A 14,223-nucleotide genomic window follows, 5' to 3' on the forward strand; every position below is an offset into this window, starting at 1 on the left:
ACACAGATGATGACCGCTGGTTTTCAAGTTCTGCGTAATTAGGCAGGAGGGTAGATAAATATGTTGTTTTATTCAGGGAAGTGATAATATTTTAAAATCTCCTCCAAAGACTGTGGGCACAGATGTTCAAGCATTTGCTAGGCACTTCTGTTCTGTGTTCTGTGTTCACATAGTGACTTAAACTTACTAAGCCTCAGCCGTGTCACCTTTAAAATGGGCAGGAACACTGTTCCCTTTCACATGGGCTTTTGAGTATTAAGCTGGGAGATCGTTAGATGCTTTTAGCACAGAGCTGACAAAGAATGCTTGCTCGAAATAATAGCTGTTATTATTATTATTTTATTACTATTACTATTACTATTATGACTGCTATTATCACCACAGCATAGTGTAAGATTTCCCTGCTCTCAGGGCCCAATGTCTGGCAAAGGCAGTCTGCTGGTCTGTTCTGACTCTTCTCCCTCTTCTATCCAACTTGCCTCTTACTTCCACTCTCCTTTCCCCTTAACCCCGCCTCCCCCTTGGCTGGGCCCCAGCTCAGCGGGCCAGGAAGCTCATGGTGTAGGTCCTCGGGATGGTGGCAGAACCCATGTATTTAGGAGACAAGTCAATGTCCTGGGGCGCCTGTGGGGACTTGAGGCAGAAGTTCTGCAAGATGGTGGTGAGGAAGAGAAAGAGCTCCATTCTAGCCAGGCCGTCTCCCAAGCAGTACCGCTTTCCTGAAGAGGAGAGGAAGGAGGGGCCAAGGTGAAGCCAGCTCTCTGCAGGCTCACCAAGTCCCAGATCCCTGCGGCATTCTCCCAGGGAGTAGAGGCTGCAGCACTGTGACCGAGAGACCTTCAGGAAGGGCTCTAATCCTCTCTGAGCCTCCATTTCCCTGGCACATGAGGTGGGGTGATCCATGCCAGCCTGTAGCACTGGGAAGTTTAAGTGCCGCTTCCCCCCAAATACATTCTCAAATATGGCTGTCTGCTGTCATCCTCTAAGAATATGAAGATGTTGTTGTGTGTCCTTAAAAGGATTTCTGACTCACTCTGATCCTTCATCATCCCCATGTCTAAATGAGATTTGGTCATCCCTTCCCTTTTTCCTGGGTGCAGATATATGGGTCTTGGTTGTTACGGGAGTTGCAGCTGGTAGGCTCCAGGGTAGATTTCAAGAGGGACTTTAGAGCTGGAGAAAGATGCTAGGCTACACTTAGAGAGGGAAGGTGGGATGAGCTTCCCCTGGTGGTGTGAGCCGTGGCCTGGCAGCAGGCGGCGGTCTCTTACCAACAGAAAAAGGCACAAATGCGTCACTCTTCTTAAACTGCCCCTTGTCGTCCAGGAAGTGCTGGGGCTTGAAATCTTCAGGGTTGGAGAAGAACTTGGTGTCTCTCAGCACAGAGCCCAGCATAGGGAATACTTCTGTGCCCTGAAGAAGGGGGAGGAGGGGTGGATAAGATGGGTTAGAAGAAGAGAGTGTTGAAAGTTCACAGGCACCGAAAAGAGAGTTAGGCTACCCCACCGGAAGAGAAATGGGAGGCGTGGGAACAGGGCTCTTCTGAGAGAGAAGCTTTGGTATGAAGTTAATGCCTGTGAGACAGGAAGTATGGGGGAGTTTGGGTTTCACCCTCTGAAGCAGTACAGTTAAGGGACACAGGGTCTTTGTCTCCTGGGACAGGATGTTGGGGGATGTGGGTTCATCTTTCTCAAGGCTGGAGGTTGGGGGAATTGGGGGAAATATGGGACTTGTGTCCCTCAAGGCAGGATTGTGGGGGACATGAGGTTCCAGTCCTGAAGGCAGGAGGTCTAGGGAAATGAGATTTGTGTCTTTTGAGACAGCGAAGTTGGGAGACATAGGGTTGATTCTCCTGAGACAGAAAGACTGGGGCTACTGGAGACACAGGGGTCTCTGAATGGCAAGATTCAAGGCACACAGCAGTTGCATGATTCTTTGATGCAGGGTGTGGGATAGGGACTGGAAATCTATTGATGGGGATGGGGTGCTAGGGTCCCAGGGAGTGGCTCAGAGGTCAGCACCTTGGGGAGGAAAAAGCCCCGAAATTTGGTGTCCTTGATGACCCTTCTAGACAGGCCCATGGGAATAATGTCTCCAAATCTTTGGATCTCATGGATCACGGCCTCTGTGTAGGGCATCTTGGCGCGGTCCTCAAACTTGGGCTGCAGGTTCCTGCCAATCACCCGATCAATCTCCTCATGGAGTTTGGCTGAGGCAAAAGGAAGGTGTTTAGGTACCTAGTGGCTGGAGAACAGGCACGACAATCCAAACATGTAAACCTGGGTGAATGGCAAGCATCTATGTCTGACACCCCCCTTAGACCATCCAGAACAGCCAATGGCCACACACATTGTGGCAGCAGGGTCTTGTTAACTTGATCGTACCAGATGGGAGCCGCAAGTCAGGGGTCCCAGGGAGTGCCTGGGGAGCGGGCAGTGGGCACTTAGTGGGCTTAGCAGAGGAGCAATTTGCTAACTGGTTCACACACTTGCAATATTTTCATGGCTACTTGGCTGATGCCTACCCACTGAATATCCCTCACCCCTGGCCAAGGACCTGAGAGAGGTGGAGTCAGTGGAGCTGGCTCAGAGGAGTTCGAAGGGTCTATGGCCTCCACTCCCCTGTCCCTGCAGCCTTACCCTCCACCTCTGGGTGCTTCATGAGCATCAGGAAGCCATAGCGCAGGGTCGTGCTGATGGTCTCCGTGCCAGCAAAGAAGAGGTTCACCGTGGTCATCACCAGGTTATTCATGAAGAACTCTGTGTTGGGGTTATTTTTCTCCTGAAAGGAGAGAGGCCTTCAGGCCAAGTCACAAAGACTTCCCTTTGGGGCCCTTCTGAGGTTTTACCTTGGACCATCTCTCTTAGGTCCAGACCTAAGGTGAGAGGAGGGGGCTAGATTTGCCGGGCTCTGCCAAGGTTTCAGGCTTTGGAGTAAAATTCCGGCTTTTTCCAAAATGCTCTTCTCATGTGCTTTGTCCTGATGGCTATCTATTCTTTAGTGACAAGGCCAGTTGTCACTTTTTCAATTATAGTGTATTTAGAAAGACAGGGGTGGAGAGAGACTGTGAAAGATGGGCAGAGATGTCAAGATGGAGTGATTCAGGAGCATTAGAGATAGTTTTTCTGAAACAAAGAATTTTAAGCAACAGCATCTGTCCCCCCAAACATCGTGAAGTCTTTGGAGGATCTCCTTCCTAATCCTTTGAACATCAGACTCCATAAATCCCTAACTCCTTGACGCACAGAAAAGAGAATGACATGCAGTTGGAGGTGAGATCTTTCAATGTCACATAGTAAAGCAAGGTCACCTGTCCACATGAGTGTGACTGATGACCAGGGTATAAAACATCAGACAGTTTGGTGGCTGAAAGCACCAGCCGCAGAGTCAGAGAGACATTGTTTTGAGCTAGGGTCCACTGTTTCCTTGCTGTGTGACCTTAGACAAGTTACTTATACTCTCTGGGCCGCAGTCTCTTCATTTCTAAAATTGGGGTCATAATAAAACATTGTTCAAGAGCTATTGTAGATGCTAAGTAAGCACTCAAAATAGTGCCTGGCTCATGACAGCACTGTAGAGGTAGTTGTATGCACACATTCCTCTGTGCTTACAATGGCTTGGCAGATGGAATAGTGGAGTTTAATTGTGATTGGGACCATAAGGATTATGCAAAGGGAGGCTAATTTGGGCCTTTGTACATCCGCCCTCCCTGGCCTGATTTCCCCCTTCCTGGCTTTGGACCTCCACACCCTGGCTGCAGGCTGCACCTCCTTCATGCGGATGAGAAAGGAGTCGATGAAGTCCCGCGGGGAGTTGGGGTCCAGAGTGCGCTGGTTCTGCTCCACCTTTCTGGCCACGAAGTCCTCGAGGCCCTGCAGCTCCTTAAAGGCCTGTTGCTGAGGTCCTGGCAGGTGCTTCATCACCGAGTAGAACATCTCATAGAGCTGGCGGTTGCGGAAAGAGAAAGCAAAGACCAGACAGCTGTCAGTGCGCAGCACCCAGTGGGAGCAGGACCTGTCTCCAGGTGAGAAAGGCACGGGTTCAGGACAGCTATCCGGGTTTCCAGTGTTTGGGTGGGGCTGGAAGGCAGCATAAAGTGTTCCTGTGGGTTAAGTAGGAGGGCAACTGTCTAAGAATTTAGGGGAGATGATTGGAGCATACATGTAGGTTGCAGATATTCAGGTGAGGTTAGGTTGGGAGACATATTTGTTGAGATTTTCAGGTGGGACGTTATGGGGGGGCATCTATTAGGTGTTTGGGCATTCAGGCAACCTCAGCTGCAGACAGCTGTGCATATACTTACTGGTTCGGAGCTTCTAACCAGGTGTTCTGACATTAAATGCTGGTGTTCAGGTGGCAAAGTGAGGGGGTTGACTATTCCCCTGTTTAGGTATCCAATGGGCTGCACAGAGGGACTCCTTTAGGTGTGTGAGAGAGTTGTGTTGGAGGATGCTTATTTGGGTGTTTAGGGAACATTCAGTGCCCAATATTTGGAGTCTTGGTTGTGGTGCCTGATCCAAATGTTCAGGTAATTCAGTGGGCAGAGTAGGGAGCACCTGTGGGACACCGTGATAGAGGTGAAACGGTGTTGGTGGCCTGGATTTTGCAGCACCAGTATTCAGGCACCCAGGAGGGAACTGAAGTGGTCATTTGTCCAGGTATTAAAATATTCAGAAAGGTCGGGTAGGGAGGCTCTGCTAGAGATGAAGGCAAATTGGGCTGGGAACATCTCAGCTGATTGAAGGCATTTGTGATTACTGCAGGCTCTGTTTGGGGACATCTGTTGAGGTATACAGGTATTCTTGGAAACCAAATATTGGACATTTGTCACTTGTCCTGGATTTTAATGCATCTGGGGGCTGGTTTTTTTCAATAGAGGGGGATGGCAGTTTGGAACACCGGTTGCCCTGTGGGGGTGGGGGTGTGGCAGTTGGCCACTGTGGTGGCAGGGGTGGAGCCAAGCTGGAACAAGTTACCTGCCCGGTGGAGGTAGCTGAGAACTGGAAGCTTCCCTGAATCATGCGCAACAGTGACAGGAACTCTTTGTCCTCATAGTCAAATCGGTCACCAAAGACAATGGAGCTAATGACATTGGAGACTGCTCGGCTCATGTAGAAAGTAGGATCTATGAAGGCGCCTGGGGAGAAGGTGGGAGTGATAGACCAGGATTGGAATAGAGCCAAGGAGGGTGTCTTAGGCCAGTCCCAGAATCTGAGCCAAGGAGATTGCCAGGTCCATGCCACAGACTGCAGCCACACACACCCTTTCCCCACCTAAGACCCCATTCCGCTACACAATGTCAGGGATTTCCTTTTCCTTCTGGCCTGCTCTGGGGCTCCTGGCTCACCGCAGGTGTCCCGGAATGCCTGGATGAGGAAGCCCGCCTCCTCCTGGATGCGCTCCTCAATCCCGCGCTTGCCCACTCCGAAGTCCCGCAGGGTGGTGATGGAGAAGCGCCTCAGCTGCTTGGCGCGCTGCCCGTTGCTGAACACTACACCTAGAGGTGAGTGCAGTGGCGGGAGGAAGTCATCAACAAGGGAGGGGGCCAGCGGGCCACAGAGCACCCCTAAGAGGGATCCCAAAAGGTAGAGGGTTGCACAGAGAGGCAGGGAGCAGGGGACCATAGGCGCTGAGCTGGGCGCTGCACAAAAAGACAGGCACGGATCCAAACTTGGAAGGAGAAAAATCTGGAGAAAAGAAATGTGGATAAGACAGATGCAGAAATTGGGGATACAGAGACACGAGGGACAGAGGGACAGAGTTAGATTGAGGAAATATAAAGTATGAAGGCTTCTCATTTGGAAGAGACAAAACACAGGGAGAGAAGAGAAGAGGTCTGGAGAGAGGAGAGACTCTCAGCAGAGGGTGGAGATGGGGATTTTGAAGAGTCACTGTGAGGTTGTGGCTGATGAAGAAGAAGGGGGGAGGGAAGGAGAGAAAGAGTCATGGGGAGCACAGAAGCTGAGGTGACAAAATCGAGGAGCCAAGAGATGGATCCATCCAGGGAAAGAAGAGAACAGGGCGACAGGTAGAGAGAAGCAGGGACAGACTGGGACATGGGAGGTTTAAGACAGGCCAGAGTCCAACACAGGGAGAGGAACAGTGAACAGGGACGCAGAGAAGACCAGACAGAGGCTCTGCACAACCTCAAGGGCAGCTGACTTGGGGCAGCCTGGGGAAACTGAGGCCACCAGGTGCTGTCCCACTTACCGTAGCCTTTGAAGAGCCAGTCAAAGGTGGCATTCTCCCCTCGCCCGCTGAACTCCTCAGCCTGATCCACCAGGGCCTCCTTCACTGCATCGTAGCCACACAGCACCACGACCCGGCGAGTCCCCAGGTGGACGGTGAACACGGGGCCATAGCGCTTGCTCAGCTGATGGGGGACATGGGAGTGGTTAGAGGGCCTGTTCTCTGAAATGGTTCAGCTCCCTCGTGTCAGAGATTGGGATGTCTTTTCCCCAGTGTCTGACACTCAGATGATCCCGAGGTCTGTCTTTCCTGGCTAGGTCCTGGCTTCCCAACACTCAGAATTCTCCTGTCCTAGGACTCCAGCTCCTCAGGTTCAATCCTCTGCCACAAAGCCCTGATGAAACTGGGAAGTCCCTGTGCCCACCCCATTTCACCCATCTCCCTGGAAGGTGGCACCTTCATGAGGCAGTTGTACATATGCTCCATGTCCAGCTGCAGGTAGTTCCCGATGAAGGGCAGTGGAGTGGGCCCGGGAGGCAGCTTCCCCCCGAGCTTCCTCTGTCTCCAGACAGACATCAACACCATTACACTCAGGCAGGCCAGCAAAGCCACCAGCAGCAGCCCTGAGGCCAGCATGGTGGCAGAGAGTAGGACAAACAGGTAGTGAAGGCTGGGATGGTCTATCTTTATACTGCTGAGATCAATGTCTGGCCTTTGGTCCTGGTTACATAATTGTATCTTGTCTCCTTCCAACTGCACCCTCCACCAGGTACATACCTAGTTTGGAACACAGCCAGAAAGCAAGGAGGAGGGGGCAGATTAGCAGGGTAGACTTCTGGACTGGATTTGTGACACCTGAGGAGGAAGCACCCCAGGACTAAGGATTGCAGAGGTGTGGGGTCAGTAAATAAATTTGAGAATCGAACACTCTGGGATATTTGCATACCAGAGCTTCTGAGCTTCAGGTGTGGGGTTGCAGAGTTACAAGGGTCCTATAGGTGCAAATTTCAAGGTCTCAGAAGGAAAGGATCTTCTTATTCCAGTGAAATCGTCTGGATGTGTGGCTGTGGACTTGGGGGTATTTTAGTGAGGGGGGACATAGGTTGAAGGGTTCTAGATGTGCATGGCTTGGGGGATGAGAAGGCCCCAGAGCTTGGAGTGGAGTTCCTGAGAGGGAATTCCCACAGGATTCTGGAGTGAGCACTTGAGCCCAGTTGTTGACCTGATTGATGGCTGTGTGTGTGTGTCTGTCTGTCTGTCTGTCTCTCTCATTGGTTCTTTCTAGTTATCCATAACATTAGGATTCATTTTACACAGTTATACAAACATGGAATATAATCTGCTCTAGTTCAATCCCCAATCCTTCCTCTTTCCCTCCATTCCCCTCTCCACCTGTTCCCTTCCCTTTACTCTACTAATCTTTCTGTATTTACTTATAGATTTTTTAATTAGTGTCTTATGAATGTACATGATGGTGAGATTCACTGTGGTATATTCATATATAATACATAATAACTAGTGATGGAACCACCATATGACCTCACTCCTTAGTCTATATCCAAAAGATTTAATATCACCATACTACCATGACTCAGCCACATTAATGTTGATAGCAGCAAAATTCACAATGGCCAAGCTATGGAAACAACCTAGGTGCCCTTCAATAGATGAATGGACAAAGAAAATGTGGTACATATACACAATGGAGTATTACTCAGCCATAAGGAAGAATTACTTTATGGCACTTGCCGGATGGAACTGGAGACTATCATGCTAAGTGAAATAAGCCAGTCTCCAAAATTCAAAGGTAGGATGTTTTCTCTGCTGAACCTAATCCAGTAGAGTGGGGTAAGGGGATAAAAAAGTAGAAGAAAGCTCAGTGGAACAGCTGAAGGGGAATGCAGGGAAGGGAGAAGGGATGGGATAAGGAAAGACAGTGCCGTGAATCTGACCTAACTTTCCTGTGTGCTGGCCCTTGACACTCAGTCTCATCATGGGAACCTCAAGTGGGGCCAGGATGGGCAAAACAGAATTAGCTCCTCCAGGGCCCATGTGTGGCTGGGAACTGGGTAGAAGACCAGAGTCACATTTCAGCGGGACTTTGCACAGAACCAGAGAGGAGTAACTCACAGTCACAGTGGACAGAGACTCTGCTCAGACCTTGAGAAAGTCATGACAACAAGAACATGGTGGCACATGCTGACAGTTTCCTGGTCCTCATGTACAGACAGCCCCACTGGGTTCCCACCTTGGTCCTGGGGAAGCCCACGGGGTTTACTGGATCATTTCTATGGTTATTGTTACTAATATGCATGCTTCCCATTTCACATAAGGTGCACCGAGGACAGATGCAGGATGAACATGGAGCAATCACATGAGAAACCTGAGGCCAAAGGCCCTAAACTCCTCCCTGTCCGCTTTGCTTCTCCATTTCCCCTTTATGGATTTTGTTTAGTGGATGGGGAACATTTGGGATGTAGAAGATCCTATTTGGCGATGCAGTCAGTCTCTTTTAGGAGTGATTCCTGGTTTGTCAGGGACTACTGTTAGCAGCCAGAAGGAACTGGACATTTGGGTCAGGTCCAGTGTGGGCCCTGTGATGCTGAGGTTGGGGGCAGAGAAGGGACGAGTGGCCCTACTGCCCTTCCCTCATTGACACTTTTCTTTAACAATAAGGACAGTCACCCTTGGTGATCTTGTTGTTCTCTGAGAAGATGGAGTCTGTGTTTGCAGGATCTTTAAATCTTTCTGACAATGAGGTCCCTCATCACCCAACTCACTGAGGGCACCTGGGTGATAAGTGATAGAACTGGGCTTTGAACTCTCCCCACTTCTCTCTTCCTTGCCTGACCCAGCCCACCCTGGGGCCAGATGAGGACCAGGTGTGGCAGAAGGTGGGTGCTGAGACTGGCATCAGCAGTGGGCACATGGATTATACTTGCAGGTTCAGATACCAGTATCTGGTAGGTGCTAAATGGGGAGGCGTCGGGTTGGCATTGAGTTTGCCCCCCGATAAACACCAGAGTGGAAAAGAAGTTGTCATTGAACTGGACAACAAAAGAAGATCAGAACCTCTTCTGGTACCCAGGTGGTCATGGAGTTGGCTTCAGGGAGGAGAAAGGGTAGGTGACCAACCATCGAGGCTCTGAGGTTTGGCCCTGCAGATTCTGACATTGTGTTAGGTAGGTGCTCAGACTGCTCCTATGTGGGTTTGGGATTGGCTTCAGCTAAACCCTGGGTGGGGTGCCAGCAGGGCGCAGGGCAGGCCTTGGTGGTTGTACCTTCCAGATTTGCCCTCCCACAGGACAAATGAAGGTGGGCGAGGTTGGCACTCCAGGACTGACATTTTACTCTATCTCTTTTAGGCCACTGGACTCTGGAACAAAGCAGAGAGAAAAAAAAGTTGTTTGTTGATATTGGAGGGGGAAGAGGTGAGGAAAAGGATTAGCACGGGCTTGTCAGGTATCCTGTTCAGGGCCACAGCTGAGTCAGGATGACACATGCATTTTTGCCAGAAGAGGTGATGCCAGTGAGCTATTAAGATGATGACTTTTGAGTTCTCGCGGAGTTCCCGTTGAGTTCCGGTTGAGCTCTCGTGGGAATTCCTGAAGAGTTTGAGTTGGTTGGTGAAGTTCCGGTGGTGGGAGTTCCGGTTGGTGTGTGGTGTGTGGCTGGAGGAGCTGCGTGGGTGGCGTTTTGGAGAGTTCCCGGGGAGTGTGCTGGTGGAGTTTGGAAATAAAGTTTGTTCCTGCTTGAGTGGCTCGTGATTTGTGCCCAGCCAGACTGTGGCAGTATCCAGTCCCTCTAATCCTGATTACCGGGCTGCACCTGGGCTGGCCCCAGGCCTGGACCTCTCCTATCCCCTACCCACCCCCTGTTTTATTTTAGAAGAGAGGGAGATGTTTGGAGAATTTGTTCCTCAATGAAGTTGACCGGGGGGATGAGGGAAGCGTTATGAATGTTCAAACAGGCTTTCCTGAGCTGTCCAGGGAAGGGAAGGGAGTGTCCGAATGGGAGCAGGATTTGGGGAGAGGTCAGTCAAGTGTGTTTGCTCTTGCTGATATCCACGAGCTAAAGGATTCATGTCTGAAGTCACGTGGGAGTGGCAAGTGAGTGAGCTAGTGGTGAATCCCAGGAAAATGCCTTCCCCTTGCCCCAGAGAGTTTCCCTTTCTGCACACATGAATTCCTACCTTGATGGATTATGAAGAACAAAGTGAAGGCCTAGGTTGGGATCCTAACTTCTGTCTTTGTTGAGTGACTTTGAACAGGTGACTCCATGGAGCCTTGTGGGGTCAGGGAGAGCACCTGCCTCTCAGACTGTTTGGTTAAGGAACATATGAGTTAGTGCACATTTAGTGCAAAGCAGAAAATGCTCAATAAATATTGACTATGTTATTTGCTGGTTGTTATTAGACCTTATTAATCTGTAAAATAAAATATATGGATGGGAGGGCTGGGGTTGTGGCTCAATGGTGGAGCCCTTGCCTGGTACATGTGAAGCACTGGATTCAATCCTCACCACCACATAAAAAGAAATAAAGGTATTTATTTTTAAAAAAAGGTACAATAAAAGTTTTAAAAGATATGAATGGTAATTTCTCTCAGCCCTATCCTGGCTTTTACATTCTCTAGCCCAAAATTCCCAAAGATTTTCCTTTGGGAAAAGGGGAAGTGAGACAGAGATTTTATAGACACCTCCCACTCTCCCTCCCCATCCTTTTCTCCATACAGCCAAGCTTTAACCCCATGGATGGGAAATGGACCTTCCACATGATGGTGCTCTGTGAGGTAGGCTTTCTGTGTGCTCTGGCTAGCTGTATGTTGTATTGTGTTGTTTAGTGGAGTCTCCCAGATGCCTCTGTCATGTTTATCTTTATGTATGTCTTTCTGGGTGTGTGCATGTATGTTTCAGTATGTTCATGTTTATGTTGAATAACTTATTATGCACCAGTCTTTGTGGGCTATGTGTTTGTGTGTAATAAGTGGGTATCCAGTTAATGTCTGCATGTGCACATTTGTGTGAGCAGCTAATATGGGGTGTGTTTCTAGACAGGTGTGCCTGAATGCTCACCAGTCTCTGCCTCTGTGTGCGTAGCTTAAGTACCCATGTTTTGGGAGATCGTGTTTGGGGGATGTCCACAGTGTATTTTGTGTCCAACCTGGAGCATGACTGTATGGAAGCACAAGTGGGTGACTACGTATAAGTGTATGGATGTCTGTGTGTGTGTGCATGTGTGTGTTCTTGTGTATATATGGAAGCACGTGGACCATGTTGTGCACAGGTGAACATCTGATATCTGCCTGTGCTTGTCTGTGTTTGGATTGAAATGTAATCCTGGCCTGGCTTCATTTCTGGTTTTGAAAAAACAAATAATTCCTGTGTTTTTAAAGTATTTACCTCCCTCAGTTTTCAAGAGCAGGTTGAAAAGCCTCCCTGGGACAGGTGTGTCCCAGGGCCTTCCCAGGGCTGATTACTTCCCACTGGATACATTTAAATATCCTCCCAGAAAATTCTCATTCCCACGTATCACCACCCACCTCCCAAGCCATTTAACAGAATCATTCACCCAGTGTTCCCTGATTCATGTCAGCTCTGAGCTGAGTGTTACCAAGTGACCAGAAAGCCCTCGGCCCTGCCTCACTCAGGTCTCACTCCAAAGGGGAAGACAGACCCACAGCTCAGAATGGACTATGCTGGGGTGGGAAGACACAGGCAGAGGGGCCCAGACAGGATGGGGAGAGCACAGGTGTCTGTAGGAAGCCAGAAACATCACCTGACTCGCCCTCATGGGCATAGGATAGGCTGTTAGTAGGGATTTTGTGCAGAAGGATAGGGAGGGTTGGGAGTTGTGTTCCATGCAGAAGAACCAGTGTGTGTGAGGGCCTGGGTGTGTGGCTGGGTGGAATTAGGCATTAGAGATCTGGGCTCGTATTTGTGGAGAGAGCTGGGGCCACCTGCAGGAGCCAGAACACATGGAGCCTAATTCAACTCAGTGAGAAGTGTAGACTTTGTTTTGAGGCTTTGGGGAGCCTCAGAAAGTTTCAATCTGGGGGACAAAATGGTCATATTTGAGTTTCAAAAAGAGTCTTCACATTTTTGGAAAACACTTAATGCTGGCAGCTGAGAAATGAGTTAGTGTCTGCTACAGCATCCAAGTGAGAGTGGATGGAGGAGCCATGCTGGTGGGCATGAGGGGGTGGGCTGGAGAAGACCTGGGAGAACTGAGACTTGGTTGCAGTTGGCTGTGCCGGGCTAAGGGTTAGGGGGGGCACTCCAGCAGGGGAAGATGATCGTGTCATTAACTAATTGGTGTTCTAGAGCCTTCCCAAGGCTGATTACTTCCCACTGGATAAATTTAAATATCACACAGATCAGGAGAAGATCTGAATCAGGTGGTAATGGCTTTGGCTTTGGGTATGCGGGTGAAGAAGACCCAATCTCTGCTTAGGGATTTCTTAGAGTAGTGGGAAAGCAGACCCAGAAAAATGGAAGTCCTCATGATTCTGTCATTATTCATTAGTAATTTGCTACTTGAGGTTTGGGAAGGCTTCCTAGAGGAGATGCCTTGGGAACTGGGTCTTGCAGGATAAATTCTCCAGGTAGGGGAAGAAAGGGGAGAAGTCCAGGCAGAGAAACTCATGCAAGCCCAGTCCAGGGTATATGGGATGGAGGCAAGAGAACAGAGGTGTCTGACAGCTACACCCAATGCACAGGCGCACACGCGCAAGCACACACATACACACACACTCCGGCTCACTGCTAACCTCAACCTCAGCTTCCTATACACACCCCCACCATACCCCACCCCACCCCAATCCTAGCCCAATCCAGAATTCTCAGGAAAAAACTCGCTGAGGCCAAATGTGCCTAAAATCTATGATCCTATCCCAAATGAGAGTATTCTCCCTCCCTCTCCCTCCCTCCTCGCCCCCCCCGTTTAAAAACAGAGAATCTGAGATGAAATAACATTAAACTAATCATTTTAAAACAGTAGCATTCACATTGTTATACAACCACCACCTTAATCTAATCTCAAAAACATTCCAAAGTGAAGATCTTAAGTGAGCCTTCTTGTTTTATTTTTTAAAATACAACTACTAATGCACATTAGTTATACAAACCATTGGGTTTCACTGTGAATTTCCATACATGCATATGTCATGTTTTGATGATATCTATTGGGAGTCAACCAGGCTCCAAAGACTAACTTCCCCATCCCCCAAGAAGAGCCATCCAATGGTGAGCCCTGCTAGGCTCACATGATCCTTACCCACCAATCAGACTAGCCCCGCTGGCTCACATGTTCCTTACCCTCCAATCAAAAAGCACCCCATGACAACTGTCAAACCACCCCTGACTCTATTAACTTTTGGAGCTGTTCCTCAATAAACAGGCATTTGCTTTGGTGATAAGCCTTGTTCGTTCTTTCAATATACACCCTCCCAGGCATACTGGCACATACCTGTAATCCCAGGGACTCAGGAGGCTGAGGCAGGAGGATTTCAAGTTCAAGGTCAGCCTTAGCAACTTTGCAAGAACCTAGGCAACCTAGAAAGACCCTGTCTCAAAAAATAAAAAATAAATAGGGCTGGGATGTGGCTCAGTGGCTAAGCACCCCTAGATTCAATCCCCAGTACTAAATGGGTGGGGAAAAGATCTGGTAAAATATAATAGTATAATTTAAAAATAAAATAAAACAATGAATAAAAATATAGTCTGGTAAAATTCAGTGGTGAATTGAGCTATAAAAAATATTGTTCAGTCGTCCTGAGTTAGCATCATTTCTGTTGTTATTCTTGCTATTGACTCTAGTTTCACTCTATTATGATCTGATAAGATGCAGGAAATGATTTCAGTATTTTGAGTTTGTTAAGATTTGCTTAGTATCTGGGGATGTGGCTCATGGTAGAGTGCCTGCCTAGCACATGCGATGCACTGGGTTTGATTCTCAGCATCACATATAAATAAATAGATAGATAGATAGATAGATAGATAAAGTTCATCGACAATTAATAAAATATTTTCTAAAAA

The 14,223-nt window shown here is 48.8% G+C and overlaps 1 protein-coding gene across 1 annotated transcript; it reads right to left on the reverse strand.

The window, feature by feature from the left end:
* Positions 1-319: 319 nt before the first annotated feature.
* On the reverse strand, positions 320-6,871 carry LOC144370812 (cytochrome P450 2A3-like). The gene is made up of 9 exons (XM_078032024.1): positions 6,646-6,871; positions 6,211-6,373; positions 5,348-5,497; positions 4,977-5,137; positions 3,768-3,944; positions 2,640-2,781; positions 2,022-2,209; positions 1,272-1,413; positions 320-719 (listed from the first exon to the last, which is right to left on the reverse strand). The coding sequence occupies exons 1-9, from the start codon at positions 6,823-6,825 to the stop codon at positions 538-540; spliced, it is 1,485 nt and encodes a 494-aa protein (XP_077888150.1). The 5' UTR covers positions 6,826-6,871; the 3' UTR covers positions 320-537.
* Positions 6,872-14,223: the final 7,352 nt, after the last annotated feature.

The sequence above is a fragment of the Ictidomys tridecemlineatus genome, chromosome 15, assembly GCF_052094955.1.
Source record: "Ictidomys tridecemlineatus isolate mIctTri1 chromosome 15, mIctTri1.hap1, whole genome shotgun sequence".
In the NCBI taxonomy this organism is placed as follows: Eukaryota; Metazoa; Chordata; class Mammalia; order Rodentia; family Sciuridae; genus Ictidomys; species Ictidomys tridecemlineatus.

What these genes read in the sequence shown, in the direction of transcription:
- LOC144370812 (XM_078032024.1), bottom strand. Translation starts at nt 6,825, where the DNA reads ATGCTGGCCTCAGGGCTGCTGCTGGTGGCTTTGCTGGCCTGCCTGAGT. An exon ending in CTGGCTCTTCAAAGGCTACG is followed by an intron (nt 5,498 to 6,210) that starts GTAAGTGGGACA and finishes ACTCACCTCTAG; the next exon opens with GTGTAGTGTTCAGCAACGGG. An exon ending in ATTTGTGCCTTTTTCTGTTG is followed by an intron (nt 720 to 1,271) that starts GTAAGAGACCGC and finishes TCTCCTCTTCAG; the next exon opens with GAAAGCGGTACTGCTTGGGA.